The following is a 17,764-nucleotide window of genomic DNA, read 5'->3' as shown; positions in this document are numbered from 1 at the left end:
GTATCTTCATGCAACAGAATGCACATGTAACATGCTTGGATCAATTTTATTGATTGTGGATTATCTGATGTACGTCTAGTTCAACAACACTACGACCAAAACATCCACAATCCTATGAGCCATCATTACGCCGCGGGCCCTCCTTACTCACAGGGCCCTGATAAAGAGAGGCCTCCCTCAGGAACCCCAGGCACCTCTGTGCATTCCTCACCACAACACCATCCAGGTACAAACGACCCACTATCACATGTGGACCAACAGTCATTCGTTCATTTCTTTCAGTAGACTAGTTTCAGTAGTGTTTTGACATTACTTGTGTATCTTTTTTATTGTTATGCTGATTATGACTTGAACTATATTGATTAATTTATCTGTCCATTATTTACATAATATATATATTTTTTTTTAATTCAGCATTTTATTAAAAAATGCATCTTATTACACATCTTGCTAGGTCTGCGTTTTGTGGGAAAAAAACTAATTGTGATTTTTTTTTTTTTTTTTTTGATAAAAAGAAAAGCTGCAGGTTTGCTGAGCTGCACAATTTGGTCAATTTGATGTATATATATATATATAATATCAATGTAAATGATGACTATCATGATTATTATTACAAAATATAAATTAGACAAAATAAATATTTATTTTTATAATTTTCAATTGTAAAAATTAAATATAGTATTTAATAATAATAATAATTGTATTTTACAGTAACTGAGATTACAATGCTTTTATTTATGGCTGTCCTATATGTTGTTATGACTATTAAATAATAATAATATTTCATATTTTTATCATTTATTATTATTTTTACTAAAAACTAAAATAAGAAATATTATTATTGTAATAATTAATTGTAAAATAAAAATATCAATTTAAGAAATTATATAATTTTATTTTACAATACAACTAAAATTCAGTATTAATAGTGCTAATTACAGTACTAATACAGTATTATGGCTGCCTTAATTCATTTTCAAATATGTTATGATTATAAATCTATATGAATATAAAATAATAATAGTTGTATTGTATAAATAAACAAAATAAAACATATTACTATTCTGATTTTTCATGTAAAATAAAAAATCAAACAAACAAAAAATGTTTATGTACAGCTGTGTATGGCTCTCTTAATTTTCAAATGTTAATCTTGCTTTTATTTGGATGTGACATTGCAGGGAGCCCTTAAAGCTTCTCTTTTTTTGACAACAGCTGGTTTATAAGTGCTTTTTGTTACAAGTTTGGGAAGATGCTTGCCGCACATTTCCTCCCAAATGCATGTTAAAGTGACGCAAACTCGGAGCAGATGCAGAGTTTGACTAAATCACAGCCATGTCACGATTTCATGCAGCCTTGCGTCTTGCCTTGCTATTTTCGTTGTTGTGTTTTTATGGATTAGTTGTTGCAGTTGTCATTATGATTGTTGGTGTGTCATTCCTGACAGGTCCCGCCTCTTCTGATGATTCTGTAGCTAAACATGTGCTTAGATTCTTACTCGTCAACAGAGAGTCTCCTTGCTTTTCTCACTCGTTCGTCTCTTTCTTTGCTTTTTTTCCATTCTTCCACCATGTGTCGTTACTTTTCGGGTCATGTTAGTGTCCTTGTGTGATTTGGGTAGAACTCCAGCTCCGTTCTTGTCCTCTCTCTCAGTACTGAACCCGTCTGTTGTCTCTGATGGTTGCTGTATTTCAGGACTGCTGTACGGTGACCGTGGGGTGAATAACGCCGTTAGCTCGGCCGTGGGCGATCACTCCTCATCCAGTTCTGACCATGAGGAAGAGGATGAGGAGGATGAGGAAGCAGGTCTGCTTTCGCTTTTTAATTCTTCCAGTCATCTCCCTTTCTCACTTCCTTCATCCCTCCATCCCAGATTTCCGTCTTTTTCCATCCCAACACCTCCCATTGAAACTGATTAACACACACAAATGTGCACGTTCTGCTGTCTTTAACTGCTCTTCAAGATTCATGTCACATTCTTGCCAGTTATTCATTCACTTGAAGTCTACAAATTCCCATAAACACACACGTTCATGCAGTCTGTGTTCTTATTTTGTGTGCTCATCTTGCTTTTCTGATGACCTCCACTGAGCCACTTGACATGTACATAACCATGTTTAAAATGGATTATTAGCATACTGCATAAATATCATTTAAATTAAATAATTATGTATAATTATGACATACATATGAATAGCTCTGAATTGTCATACAATTCTACAAATACATGAATTAAGGCAGGGAATTCAACAGATGGTTTCCAGTTTAATAAATAAGGTTAATATGAATTCTATTTATTTTTCTGTAATTCAGTCATACGAGTCAGAAAGGGAGAAATTAAAAAAGTTGTTGTTATCACTTTTAGTTTATTCATAACAGTGGAAACAGACAGCCAGGTTTTGAGTGCACGCTTTTGTACTGTACATTGTCAAATTTCATTGGTTATTCAGGCAAGTCATGATGTTAATATTTATATTATCTTAACATCATCTTGCCTTATATTTGCATTTAGCAGAGTAGAGCTGAACAATAATAGTTACATTTTGTGATGGTACAAGTAATCAAATATTTGAGATTTGCTGTTTAGTATATATCAGCCTACATACTGTATGATTGGGGATGAAGTTGAATGTACAGTGTGGTGTGATAATATAGTTATGTTTTGCAACATAGAATATATCACTTTACATGCGTGCACCATAGGTTGAAGTTGGATATGTCATATACATTTATTTATTTATTTTCATAAGGCATTCATCCTATCCTGATATGCCCTTTTTACTTGCACATCATGCAAATGCCCTTGTGTAAGCACACATCCAAACTCCTAAAACATCATGTAAAAACATGCACACTCACTGCCAGCGTTCGGCCCCTGAGGCTCCTGATCTCTTACCCGCTCCCCTGTCTCTCTTTTCTCTGCTCATCCTCAGACCTGAAATACCGCTATTGTTGATATCAAAAACACACTTCTCACAGAACTAGTTTCAAGAATGATGAGAAACGTGTCTCTACTTCCCTCAAACTCCTCAAGGCATTCATCTCAGAGTCACATGCCCACTCTCATGCACACACACACACACTCTCACTCACACACACACTCTTTTCCTGTTAGAGGAAGTAGTTTTTTTTTATTGTAAGGCTGAGGCAGCCTGTGAACTAGGGTTGGGTATCGTTTGAATTTGATAAGACTATAGAATACCCAAGACATGTCACTCGTATAGTTTTGAATGGGGAAAAATGCAACACTTAATATGGCCACTCAAACGCAGGAAGCCCCGCCTTCTGAATGAAAGAGCCAATCACTAATCGGTAAAGTCAGCGCGTCACTGCAGCTGCTGTTAGAAGTCCCGGTTGCTATAGAAACAGTCAGCGCTCTGAGACGCACGCGCATGTGCACTGGCTGATCTAGCCTGAGAAATAAGCGTTTTATAGCGCTATTTGAGCAAATGAAACAACATTTATGATAGTTGTTGTCCGATTTCATTGGTGATTTCAAATATGAAATTTAATCATAAGCTTAGTGAACAGTTTTGTAGAATTTGATGTTTCCCCATACAAAGTGATGGGAGCTGCACTTGGATGCCCGAGAGGCGTTTCAAAGATGTCTGCCGAGTGACATGACTTGTCTTAAAGAGACTTTGATTTGATCAATTCCGATTCTTTTAGATTCCCAGTTTCGATTCCAGTGTGATTAAGTAATGATATCAAACATTTATCCCGTGTCTCTTTTTTGCAAACCATTTATTGGAGCTGAATACCATGAACAAGCATCAACCGGCTACATAAAAATTGGACCCTTTAAGAGCTGTTTGTGTGCAAAATAGAACTGCATGATTCTGGATAAATTGAGGGGGGTTTTTTCCAATGGAAGTTGTGGTTCTCTCATGATTCTGATCAAAAAGCATTAGACGACTAAAGAAAATCACATGTAATTTATGAATGAATGATTCAGTGACCCACTCGAGATGTACTTGTTTCATTACTAGATGAATCAGCAGTCTTGAACAAATCTCTTGTATGATTCAAAGACAAATACATTTTAACAGCCCCTTTTAAGTAATCGATAAATCTTCATTTAGTGTCAAATTACATTCAAAAGGTGATTTACTCTATTTTAATCGCTACCGTACACATCAGAGTTTATATTTGAACTATAAACTTTTATCCCAGTACTTCTGTGATTTGGATTTTTGTAACACAAAAATAATGATACTGTGTGGTTGAAAAGACTGTGAAGCTGTTTCATTCATAACGGATGACAGACACAAATTTAAATGTTCAAATCATATGCTGTGTCCCAATTCACACACTATCCGTCCTAAATACTATTCAGAAATAGAATTAGTGTGTCCCAAATCATAGTATGTTGAAAAGAGTATGCCAAAGATTCCCGGACACGCCGCAGCACACACACATGCCAAATATTAAAAGTTAAAGGATTACAATGTAAAAGAATACTACTGTGTAGGCTACATAAATATAAAAATGCCTACATGTCATAATGGATAGTCATTGCATGTATCCGAATTAGGCTACCTATTTGCTCGCGCACGAGCAGCTCCGTTTCCTCTCTGGAGACAAGTTCAGTCTTTGCGATTCCAAATTCCGCATTCCACATTATGCCCAAAACACACGCATGACTCATTAAGAGAATAGGGACAACCCCCGTTTTTCCCATCGTTAAACTAGCAAAAGTGGATTCGGATACGCCATAAGTGCAGCTGCGCCGTGCGCTTTAGACCATGCGCTTAGATCATTAAAATAGGGCCCTCAATGTCTAACCTGATAAAAAAATATTTATTTAATGTTATGCGTGTTATATTTCATCTGCAGCAACATTGTGAACTTTTATAATGATACGTTTAGTCGTTTAGCTATTACAGATATTATACTTAGCTTTTTTGGCTTCTGATCGCAAATGTAGCCAAACTTTGGAGAGCTTAGATTAGCAAGCAAGGTCCTGGCAGATCGCTAGGTCCAGTCCTCACAGATGAAGACAAAAAAAGCGCATAGAAATCGATAGGCAGAATCAAAATTTCAGTTTGACTCCGATTCCTGACCTTAAGTATCTGATTCTGGAATCGGGATCGATTTTCGATTCCCAACCCTACTGTGAACACAAACAGAAAGTCCCTTATTTAATGGGATAGACATTCATTAGTTTTTGTTATTTCATGCTGCAAAGTCATTTTATTTTTCCGTTCTTTTGATATTAAACTCTTGTAAATATCATATGCATGATTTAATTACTATACATTTTATTTGTTCAAAAGTAAAAAAAAAAAAAGTGTAAATTCTCTTATGCTTATGCCGCATTTATTTGATCAAAAATACAGTAAAAACAATGAAGTGAAGTGACATTCAGCCAAGTATGGTGACCCATACTCGGAATTCGTGCTCTGCATTTAACCCATCCAACGTGCACACACACACCGTGAACACACACACACCGTGAACACACACCCAGAGCAGTGGGCAGCCATTTTATGCTGCAGCGCCCGGGGAGCAGTTGGGGGTTCGGTGCCTTGCTCAAGGGCACCTCAGTCGTGGTATTGAGGATGGAGAGAGCGCTGGACATTCACTCCCCCCACCTACAATCCCTGCCAACTCTCTAACCATTAGGCCACGACTTCCCCAATAATATTGTGAATTATTATTATTATTACTACTACAATTTTAAATAAATACTTTCTATTTTAATATTTTAAAATGTTCAGCATGACCTTTCAGAAATCATTCTAATATGCTGGTTTGATGATCAAGAAACATTTCTGATTATTTATCTATGTTGGAAACTGTTTTTTGTGGCTAAATATTTTGGGGAAACAGTATAACTCAATTTCAAAGTTAGGGTCCAGTCAGATATATTTATTTTTTTAAGAAATTCGAACTTATATTTAGCAAGGATGCATTAAATGAATCAAAAGTGACATCGAAGGCATTTATGATTCTACAAAAGATTTTATTTGAAATAAATGCGGTTCTTTTGAACTTTCTATTAATCAGAGAATCCAAAAAGTGTCATGTTTTCCACATAAATTAGCAGCAAAAACTTTCAACATTGATAATAAGAATTGGTAATTGTTAATAATTGAGTAGAAATAATAATTAATAAAAAATAAGCAGCAAATCAGCATATTACAATGATTTCTGAATAATCATGCGACACTGAAGACAGGAGTAATGATACTGAAAGTTCAGCTTTGTCTTCACAGGAGTGAATTACAGTTTAACATATATTACAAGAGAAAACAGTTCCTTTAAATGGTAATAATATTTAACAATTTTATTTTTGATCAAATAAAAGCAGCATTGGTGAGCATAAGAGACGGTTTTCAAAAAATATTAAAAATCTTATTTTTTCTAAACTTTTGACAGTAGTGAGTATCTTTAACTCAAAGATGTTGATTAAAATTTACTTTGTTTTTGGCTGAGTTCTGTAGCAGCACAGTCCATGATATCATCATTCAGCTCTGAACTGAAGTCAGTGTAAACTTGGCCGGATTTAAGAGAGTTTTCCAGAATCGCTGTATGAGCTCTGGCACATTTTCAGTCTCCAGTTGATGGGCTGGTAATCTTAGTAACCCTGTTTGCTCCTGCTTCATGCAGAAGTGTGTGAGAGTGTCGTGGGCAGATAGTATTTTTAGCTCTTCATTATGAAGTGTGTGTTGGGGTGCTGTTTTCTCATGGGGAGTTTGGATGTGTCTTGTCCAAGCCTGCTACCAATTCATCACACACTCCAGAGGTTTCATCATCCTCACTGAATGAAACAGCTCCTTTCTTGGACTTATTACACTCGAGGGGGAATCTCGGATTTGTATGGATGACACTTGCTGTGTTATCGTAGGGTTTGCCTTGTAGATGGTCTAAGAAGGAAGTTCTACTTTTCTTGACTGGTTGTTCATCTCCCCTGGGGTTAATCTGCAGTCAGTGATGCACAGGATGACCAGGGCTTGGCCAATCACGGCCCGTCTCTCTCTCTCTCTCTCTCTGATCTTGTCTGGTTTCAGTAGTTGGGTTATGGAGGATTAGTGTTAGGTTGAGCTCTGCTGAGGATTATTGTCTTCTTCTCTAAGAGTCCTAATTCTGTAATATCACTAAATATTAGAGAGCAAATGAAACATTTAGCTTTAAATTACATACACATCATCAGAGCAGCGGAGAGTGTTCTGTGTGAATCTGGGTAGGTGTGTGAGGGGTTTTTCTCTGTACGATATAGTTCATGAAACAGAGATTGTTACTGGTTTCAATCACTGTTCACAAAAGCCAATAGTTGAGCGATATTGCTTTAATATATAATAGGGGTGTAACGATACATGTAATGATACAGACATCTCGGTTTGGTGCTTGAGGCCTTGCAACGAATACAGGCCATTCACCCTCAATTCAGAAGGGGATGCCTGCAGTAATGCAATGCTGTTTAATAACCGCCAGCAGAAGAACAGGTGAATGCCATGAGTTGCGCACTTGAAAACAAAGCCCACTGACAGTGACCATGTGCTGATTCTGAACGCGTCTCTCACTGACAAAGGAGTATACTTTAAAGGCTTGCGCACTCAACTGTTCGCGAAATGGAGCTTTGTGCTCGTGTATCCTACCTCTCTTATTTGGAGCAAATCCAAATATTTCCATATTTGCGATGTATCTGAATGCAAAACTATTATTTATTGTGTAAATTGTAGGCTTTGTACCTTCAGTCACGTTCCAACAGTGACACAAAAGCGGGCGCGAATTTGAGATTCCTTTCTGTGAACAAATTAAGTGTGTTACAACATGAACTGAAACTCAGCATAGCATTCACTTCACAATGAATAATTCCTCTGTCAGAACAAGCTGTTTGGAGCGTCTGATGCCCATATGATGCCCATACTGATCCTCACAAACTTCTCCAAAACACGCGAGCATCCGTTGTAAAACACTCACTGTATTCAACTACGTGAATATACTGAGCTGTATTCAAGTAGACATATGATGTTATAGTGATCAGTTTGCAGAGAACGCACATATACACGGTTCATTTGCGGATCAATTATAACGGACACAACGCGCCTAATATACGATCCTGTATGTCACTGTAATCATCTTTACCTTGATTACAATCGTCGTCCATCAAAACGTTAGGCTACTAGTGTGACGCTGGCTTCTTTTATCCAACCGAGAGCTGTAGTTTGTGTATCTGCTTATACAGCGGTTTTGAGCTGCCGTTCAGTCTGTATTTCACACAGCGCAATGAGAAACTGTTTGCTGCTCTGAAACACAGAATATCACAGAATGCGTAGAGTGGTGTTATTTATTTATATATTTTTACATTATTTAACATATTAGTCATAACATTAGTGAATATATTATATTTTAGTTTTAAGTTCGCACAATCTCGCACAAATGCTCAAATACTTTTATTTATAAAAGTAAAATTTAATTCAAAATATTAACAAAAACTATAATAGTATCTCAATGATACTAAAATAACATTGATATACAATATATTAATCTGAATTTTAAGCAGCCATTACTCCAGTCTTCAAATATTAATATTTTTTTTTGTCACTTTTGACAACTTAATGCATCACTGTATTAGTTTTGTGCTATAAAAAATTATTTACTGACCCTGAACTTTTGATCAATGCTGTATATGCATATGATTTCAGGTCATAATATGCCACACAGGGACCTCTGTTGATTTTGCTGAATCAAACTGTTCAAACTATTTGGTGAATAGTTCAAAAGTATGCATTCTTGAGTTTTTGAGTCATTTACTTGCATGCATAAAAATGAGAGCAGTCCTAAACCACACATCCCTCTTGCCTGTGTGCTTGTGAACTCTCACAGGTGGAGACAGCTCTTCTACAACCACAGGCAGTGCCTCTCCGGTTCCCAACAGTTATGAGTCTCTGGAGGGCGGCGGTTACTCGGGTACATCCTTACAATGCTCACTGAGACATCTCAATGCCAGATCAGCACTTGAATGATTCACTAACGCTTTCTCTCTTTCTTTATTCAGATCTTGCATCTCCTCCTGCTGGTGTTCCCACCAAACAAGCTCCTCCCTTTGGATACAATTATCCAACCATGCATCCTGCTTACCAACAAAACCCCACCCCCAAACCAGACCCCTCCCCCTCTCACGGAGGGTACAACCCACCAGGATACCAGCCGTACTCACAGGTATTGACACTAGTTTGGGATTCAGAAAGTCTGTGTCAATCAGGAAGAGATTTGTAAAATATGTTTGAGGCTGTGTTTGTGTTTTTGTAGCCTTTCCCGTCGCTGTCTGAGCTGTCATCAGCGTTAGGAGGCCTCGGCGGCGTTTCTGAACTGGAGTCTGAAACCTTGAGACCCGTGAATCTACTCCAGGAGAGAAACATCCTTCCTCCCAAACGCACACCACCACCTGAGCCCAACCTGAGCAACGACCTGCGCAAGGTCAACTGCAGCCCCGAGTAAGAGCAGAGACACGTGTTTGTGTTTGTCGGAGTTGGGGTTTCACACAACAGGTGCAGACTGAGAAATAGCTTTGTTTGTGTAACAGTTTTTCTTTCTTTCTGTCTCTTCCAGCACTTTTCGCTGTACTCTCACTAATATTCCCCAAACTCAAGCGCTGTTGAATAAAGCACGTCTGCCTCTTGGATTACTGCTGCATCCCTTCAGAGATTTAACGGTAGGAGCAAAAAGCACAAATCAAACTCCGATATCATGGTCTGGTTGATGTGCTATGTAGAAGTTAAAGGGGTCATATGATGCTATTTTAAAGATCATTATTTTGTGTATTTGGTGTAACAGAATATGTTGACATGCTTTAATGTTCAAAAAACTAATATTTAAAAAAGAAAATTCAAATACTGTACATCAGTGTAGTTCCTCTATGCCCCGCCTCTCTCAAACGCGTCGTTTTCTACAAAGCCCCTCCTTCCGACAAGCACAGTCTGCTCTGATTAGCCAGCTGACCCGGTCCATTGTGATTGGCCGAACATCACAAGCACGCGTCGGAAATGCCCTTTCCATAATCGTGAGCTTCAGCTTTCAAGTTAGTTTTATCATTTCAAGCCCGAGAGGGGAACGGAGTCACATGACAGATACAGTGTTGATGCACGTATGTATTTGCAGTACACAAGCCGCAGTTAAGACTATTTCTGACGGGCTGTACACTCCGCTGTGATGTGACCCTGTTCCCCTCACACACACACACATGACGCGTTACGCGCAAAACTCCCCATTTGACCTGTCAATAGCAAATACTTGAACTAATAACAAAACATACTTACAAACGCCAGATTGTCATAGCAAAGTCGGAATTGACCCCTTTTTTTGTTTTTTAAGAAATCGCCTTTGTACACAGCCAGCCTTGTACTCTACTAGGTTCACGAAACTGTCGTCCATAAAATGCGTTGCACAAATTTGAACATTTGGGTTGTGCTGTTCTGTTGTAAATAATCTTAACCAATGATTCCTAATTGCATCTACTTTTGGACGGCCAAATAAAGTGCTTTTGCTTTCGCGTAGAAACACACACAAATTGATTAAAAGTGACATTAAAGACATATAATATTACAAAAATGTATATTTCAAATAAATGCTGTTCATTTGAACTTTTTATTCATCAGAGAATCCTAAAAAAGAATGACCACTGTTTCCACATGAAGCAGCACAGTTGTTTTCAACATTGATAATAAGAAATGTTTCTTTAGCAGCAAATAAGCATATTATAATGATTTCTGAGGAATCATGGGATACTGACAACTGGAGTAATGTTGCTGAAAATTCAGCTTTGCATCACGGGAATAAAGTACATTTTAAAATGTATTCAAAAAGAAAACGGTTGTTTAAAATAATTAGGGATTCACCAAAATGAAAATTCTTGGCCGAATACTGAACACCAAACACGGTCTTTTGTTCTTAAAATAATAATAATAATATTTCACAATATGACCATTTTTACTGTGAAAAACGGTTTTTGATCAAATGGAAGCAGCCATGCTGAGCGTAAGAGACTTGTAAAGGATGTTGGGCAGACCTATTGATTGGATGATTTTTGGCCATTTTAAGATTATCAATTGAATCAAGATCAATGAAGTCATATTTTCTGGCCATTGAAAACCCCATATTAGTCAAACAATACTCAGTTCAAAACTTAAGTGTGAGTGTGAAGTGACATTCAGCCAAGTATGGTGACCCATACTCGGAATTCGTGCTCTGCATTTAACCCATCCAACGTGCACACACACAGCAGTGAACACACACACACACCGTGAACACACACCCGGAGCAGTGGGCAGCCATTTATGCTGCGGCGCCCGGGGAGCAGTTGGGGGGTTCGGTGCCTTGCTCAAGGGCACCTCAGTCGTGGTATTGAGGGTGGAGAGAGCGCTGGACATTCACTCCCCCCACCTACAATCCCTGCCGGCCCGAGACTCGAACCCGCAACCTTTGGATTACAAGTCCGACTCTCTAACCATTAGGCCAAGAGTTAGGCCACGACTTCCCTCTAACCATTAAAGCCAGTCCCCAGACATTGTCATAGTTGTACCATCATGAACACATTGTCGAATTAATAAATCTTAGTAAACTTGATTTCCACAGAGGGTAAACAATTTGATCAGCTTTTGATATGAAACCATCTGAATTACAGATAAAGGTGTCATAAACGGGTATCTTATCTAGAGTTTTACTGAAACAACATTAGATCATGATAACGGGTTTAATCATCTCTTCGTTAACTCTCTCTCTCTCTCTTTGTCTCTGCAGCAGTTACCAGTGATCACCTCTAACACTATAGTTCGTTGTCGTTCGTGTCGGACGTATATAAACCCTTTTGTTTCATTTCTGGATCAACGCAGGTGGAAGTGTAATCTGTGTTACAGAGTCAATGATGGTAAGAGTCTTACAATTGTATTTGTTTAGTCTTTAGTTAGTCTGGACTAGGGTTTCCTAAACTCTAGGGTTCATGAAGCAAATCAGTTAAATCATAAGAACTGTTCATATATCAAATTAAAATAAACAATTTTAAAATAAAAACGTTCAAAATAAAACACTTCAAAAATATTAAATGTTATGTGACCATTAACTGATATTAGAGAACCATGAACATGCAAATGCTTTAAAATATTAAAATATTAACTTAGTGCCTTGACCAGAAATATTGATTATTGAGATGAAATATTAATCTCAGCCTTCAAGTAAACATTTTATGTCAGATGACAAAAAAGTTTAGAAATCCCTGGTTTAGTCTATAACAGTTATTTTACCATAAATTACTATTAAATTCTCTAAAATAAATAGTTTTCTCACAAAAACATGTTCTTGAGGGTTTCAATATGTTTTGATAAATTGTCTTCTTGATCAGTTCCTGATGAGTTCATGTATAATCCTGTAACTCGTTCATATGGTGAGCCTCACAAGAGACCAGAGGTCCAGAATTCAACTGTGGAGTTCATCGCTTCCTCTGATTACATGGTGAGTGTGTGTGTGTCTGTCTTCAAAGACCTTTAATGTTACACTTGCATATTAATGTACATTTGCTTTCTCTTTCTAGCTTCGGCCTCCTCAGCCTGCTGTGTACCTGTTCTTGTTGGATGTATCCCACAATGCTGTGGAGTCGGGCTACTTGAATATGTTTTGCCAGTCGTTACTGGACAACCTAGAAAAGTGAGATATTACAGCTGATGAATTTTTTTTGAGTGTCACAGATCTCACATGTGACCGTGATGTGACCGTGATGTGACCTCAGATGTGACCGTGGCTTTATGTGTCTCTCCCAGGTTGCCCGGAGATACTCGTACACGCATCGGGTTTGTGACGTTTGACAACACTGTCCATTTCTATAACCTGCAGGAGGGTCTTTCTCAGCCTCAGATGCTGGTGGTGTCTGATATTGATGGTAATCCTGTCTAATTCTCTTACTTTTCTTTGTCTGTTCATTGACTTTGGCTTTGCACTTTAAGACTGACTTTTGTCTAAATCAAGTTTTAGAACAGCAAATTGGCCAGTTCTGATTGATAATAGCCATTTACACACCTAAATGGTACTATAATTGACAAAATAGAAAAAACATAATAAAATAGAAAAAATATATATATTAATTTGTTATTATTATCAATCTAATTGCACAGTATCTGATGTTATCTGATAATTTTCATGACTAATGATTGCTTTTGCCACAGGATTTGGTCAGAAATCATTATTATTATCATTATATTGCCTTTCACATATAAACTATTATATTGCCTCCTTTAAATTCATAACAGGCCTACAGAGCATTGCATCTGATGAGTGATTGAGTTATTATTTTTTTGTGATTTTCTTAGATGTTTTCATCCCAACACACGACAGTCTGCTGGTGAATCTCAAAGAGAGTAAAGAGGTTTGAATCTTATCATTCTCTCTCTCTCTGTATTTTAAGATCTTGTATCTTTGTGTGTGTGAGGTCAGTTGTGTCTGTGTTCCCATTTCCCGGCTTCATATCTCTGTGTCACACAAGCTTTGATATGTGACACCATTTTTGCAGCTGCATTATCTGACAGAAAGTGTGTTTGTGCATGTGCTCACAGCTGGTGAAGGACCTGCTCAATGCGCTGCCGGGGATGTTCATGCACACACGTGAGACTCAGAGCGCTCTGGGTCCGGCTCTGCAGGCGGCATATAAACTCATGTCCCCGACAGGAGGCCGGGTGTCTGTGTTTCAGACCCAGCTGCCCACCCTCGGCGCTGGACTCCTGCAGTCACGGGAAGACCCCAACCTCAGATCCAGCACCAAGGTACCGCTCCTGAATCATCATTTAACTTAAACAGATCCTAGCCTCAGACGTCACGCCCACGGAACGTTGGCTAAACGTCTGATGCATATGGCACACTTTTCTGGAAACACTTCAGCAATGTCGAAGTCATCATCTGACAGGTTGAATTAAACTGGATTTCCGGGAGATGCGAGTGTCGTGTTTATTTTCTGTCCGCTGGGAAACAAAGATGCAGTGGCTCCAAACCCCCTCATGAAAGAAGAAAGCCGTTGTGTTTACAAATGTGACGACGAAAACTTATCAGGGTCAACTAAACGCTGAATTTTCAAAAGTATGTGAAATATTTAAAGTTTGCGGCATAGAATCTTTAAAATACATCCGAGAGTTTCACACACCGGTCTGTTATTGTGGTGACATTTCCACGCCCCGAAACGTGATGCCAAACGAAATGAACTAATAAAATTAAAACTAATAAAAGCGGACATTATTCCAGAACTTCAGCCGTCAGTCTGAAGGTCTGGTTATGCAAGACTAAACAGATCTTGTTCATGCATAAATGCAAACATTCATATCAGTAGATGCTCAGTGATTAGAACATGGGAGGTTCTCCAGCCAGTTATAAAGGAATTAACATTTGCCAACATATAGATTGGCTCTACCAAGTTGTTGAAGTCATGACTTCATAAATATTCTTTAAAGAGTTTCTTTAAAAATAAAAAAAAAAGTCCTTAATTTAGTTTGTACAAACTGAAATTACTAAATCGTCTTCGGAACACAAATTAAGACGTTTTTGATGAAATCTGAGAGCTTTCTGATCCTCGATAGACAGCAATGGAACTACCATGGCCAAGGCCCATAAACACAGTAAGGACATCGTTAAAATAGGTGAACTATTCCTTTAAGGCACCTTAAATTTTGTGGACCGAAAAACAGGATTGGCCTTATGTGATTATTAAACTCAAAAGGTCTATGATTCCATTAAATAAATATGAGTGCTCAAAGTCAAAATGTGGCGCTGTTGCACAGTTCACACTCGGTTAATACCATGCATTTATGCCAAGTGATTCTTTATGATTTGCCTTTGATGAATTCTGACAATGTTTACTTTATGGTGTTAATAGTGTTCTGCATTTTATATATATATATCTATCTTTGTTTTTATTATTGCTATTTTTTTGTTACTCATTAAACTGTATCTGGAATTTAATTCTACATAACACTTATGGCTTCTTTCTGTGAACAAAAAAACAAACATTAACTCACTTAATGTATAGATTTAACCAGTATTGGCACAATAATCTTTTTATTGCCTTTCTTTTAACCATATTATTATTGTATTATTATTATTATTATAGCAAAATCCAATACCAACCTCCAATTCATATGTATTGGTATATTGCTACTTAAACCAGTTTTAGTACACATTTTTATATATTCAATAATAGGTCTTGGTTTCTGTTTGGCAGTTAAATGTGTGCCTGATTAATTAACCAAAAGTATCTTAGATACATGATTTATTGTGAGTTAAAAAATTTTTTACATTATAATTGTTTCAATGAATGTTTCAGCATTTTGAGTGTTTTGTTGGCTTGTTTGTGTTCAGAAAGTCCAGCACTTGGGTCCTGCTACAGACTTTTACAAGAAACTGGCTCTGGACTGTTCTGGACAGCAGATCGGAGTGGATCTGTTCTTACTGAGCTCCCAGTACTCAGACCTGGCTTCCTTAGGTACACATACACACACTTAATGTTCTTTCTCAGCTCCTATATGTGACCCTATATGTGACAAGATTTTTTATTTTTTTGTCTTCTGCAGCATGTGTGTCCAAATACTCAGCCGGCAGTGTCTTTTACTACCCGTCCTTCCATCACATTCACAATATGGCACAGAGACAGAAATTTGAGAAAGATCTGCAGCGATACCTCACCAGAAAGATCGGATTTGAAGCTGTCATGAGGATCAGGTGCACCAAAGGTGAGGGGGTGTAGTTACACAAGCTAATTCTGTGCCACAATTACCTTGATCGACACTTCCATTAACCAGTATCTGCAGGGCTGTGTTTTTTCATATCTCTTTTTTTTAATGACACACTCTCTGATTGGTCAACAGGCTTGTCCATCCACACTTTTCATGGCAACTTCTTTGTGCGCTCCACTGATTTGCTCTCCCTGGCCAATGTGAACCCAGACTCTGGTTTCGCTGTGCAGATGTCAATCGAGGAGAGTTTAGCCGATACATCGCTCGCTTGTTTTCAGGCTGCTCTTCTTTACACATCCAGTAAAGGTAATCAAGCATTTCGTACATTTATGCTAATCCATATTTGATGTGTTTACAACGTCAGACCACTCCCACAAACTGAGTAAGATTTCCTCTAATTGGTATGTGTTTATGATTGACAGGTAAACGTCGAATCCGAGTGCACACTCTGTGTCTGCCAGTGGTCAATCAGTTGAGTGAAGTGTTTGCTGGAGCCGATATCCAGGCCATCTCATGCCTTCTGGCTAGCATGGGTGAGTAGAATAAACGCATTAACATTTTAAGAGCAGTATATTATGTCAATATATTGTGCACAGTGTCCTGTAGCTAGTATGTGTATATATGAAGAGTTCAGATGCAAAACCCGCTAAATCCATCCGACTTTTCTTTTAAATGAGCATTTTTTTTATCAGGCTCTTATAATCAGGTTCAGTAGTTTCATTTTAAAGGTAATGATAAGGTAATTAGTTAGTGAATAACGTAACAATTTTTCAGAAATATCACTTTAGACAAACCATTGGTTTTTAACAAGTTAGATTTTCTTTTGCGTCAAAACCAGCTAAATCCACTTGTGCTTTTTTTTGCAAAACCTCTAAATCCACTTCTTTGGGACAAGACAGTAAATAGTTGAAAAACCACTAAAGATGCAACTGGAAACCCTGTCTGAATACAGGCAAAAATCCCCCAAAAATATAAAAAACAAAACAAAAAGAAAAGATTCACACAGTATAACCACAGTGGCACAAAATGGCAGCATATTTATTATTTATTTATTAACAACAAAAAACAGACGTTACACAAACAACCCAACATTAAAAATGCATTAAAAATACATACATCTGGCATAACATCCATATGAGACAGAAGAATGGCATATTGTTTGACTTTGTCGTTATTGAAATAGAGCTGTTGTTTGATGTATAATAAATCAGATTTCTTCAAAGTAACGGCACTGCACGAAAAACTGTTATGAGTGCATGCTACACTTTATTTATAGTAGGGCTGTGACTAATGTGTGTATATGTATGCAATATATATGGGAAACACCCCTGGCAAAGTGTGGTTTTGGACAATATCAGCATACATCCTTATCAGTGACCCCAAGCACACTTCCAAGCTGTGCAAATCCTATTTGGGGAAGAAACAGTCAGCTGGCATCATGTCTGTCATGTAATGGCCTCCCCAATCACCCAACCTCAACCCAATTGAGCTACTATGGGAGGAACTGGACCGTGATGTCCGTTAGAAGTGTCCGACCAGTGTGAATCGTCTTTGGGCAATCCTTCAGGAGGCTTGGAGTAATATATCAAGTCAATGTTTGAATAAACTGACAGCTCGGATGCCCAGATTATGCAGAGCTGTAATAGCGTCTAATGGTAGATATTTTGATGAATCGAAAATTTAAGTTTTTTCTATGTATAAACTGTTTATGTAAACAAATGTTTTTGTAGTTTGTGTTGTCCCTTATCAGTGCAAAATTGTTGTTAATTTGTTCATTTTTAACAAATTAAAAAGGATTCATGACAATATTGTCCAAAACCCCACTTTTCTAGGGCGTTTCCAAACTTTTGTTCTTCCATATCCTGCCCAATGTTGTCCTCCAAACAATGCAGTTTGAAGGCAATGAAAACCAATATAGTGAATGTATCTTATGTAGGCTATGTGCAAATAAAAAATAACAAACTTAACATTTGAAAGTAAAAGTTTATAGATTATTAAAAGTTATAGAGAAAAACAAAAGCACAGACTAAATGTTTACCGGTACGAGGTTGGAG

At 37.6% G+C, this 17,764-nt stretch overlaps 1 protein-coding gene across 2 annotated transcripts in view; it reads left to right on the top strand.

The window, feature by feature from the left end:
- Positions 1-17,764, top strand: part of LOC306853620 (protein transport protein Sec24B-like) — a 34,547-nt gene that overhangs the window by 2,331 nt on the left and 14,452 nt on the right. For both annotated transcript variants that reach the window (XM_079391163.1, XM_079391164.1), the window contains exons 3-18: positions 80-226; positions 1,696-1,806; positions 8,833-8,916; positions 9,005-9,168; positions 9,259-9,443; positions 9,559-9,661; positions 11,746-11,872; positions 12,344-12,453; positions 12,533-12,645; positions 12,759-12,877; positions 13,305-13,360; positions 13,548-13,754; positions 15,337-15,460; positions 15,549-15,707; positions 15,843-16,016; positions 16,133-16,243. In XM_079391163.1, the coding sequence (XP_079247289.1) occupies positions 80-226; positions 1,696-1,806; positions 8,833-8,916; positions 9,005-9,168; positions 9,259-9,443; positions 9,559-9,661; positions 11,746-11,872; positions 12,344-12,453; positions 12,533-12,645; positions 12,759-12,877; positions 13,305-13,360; positions 13,548-13,754; positions 15,337-15,460; positions 15,549-15,707; positions 15,843-16,016; positions 16,133-16,243 (2,094 nt within the window). The remainder of the gene's footprint in view (positions 1-79; positions 227-1,695; positions 1,807-8,832; positions 8,917-9,004; positions 9,169-9,258; positions 9,444-9,558; positions 9,662-11,745; positions 11,873-12,343; positions 12,454-12,532; positions 12,646-12,758; positions 12,878-13,304; positions 13,361-13,547; positions 13,755-15,336; positions 15,461-15,548; positions 15,708-15,842; positions 16,017-16,132; positions 16,244-17,764) is intronic.

This window comes from Barbus barbus, assembly GCF_936440315.1.
Source record: "Barbus barbus genome assembly, chromosome: 33".
In the NCBI taxonomy this organism is placed as follows: domain Eukaryota; kingdom Metazoa; phylum Chordata; class Actinopteri; order Cypriniformes; family Cyprinidae; genus Barbus; species Barbus barbus.
The sequence above is the reverse complement of the archived record's forward strand: the minus strand, read 5'-3'. Positions and strand labels throughout refer to the sequence as shown.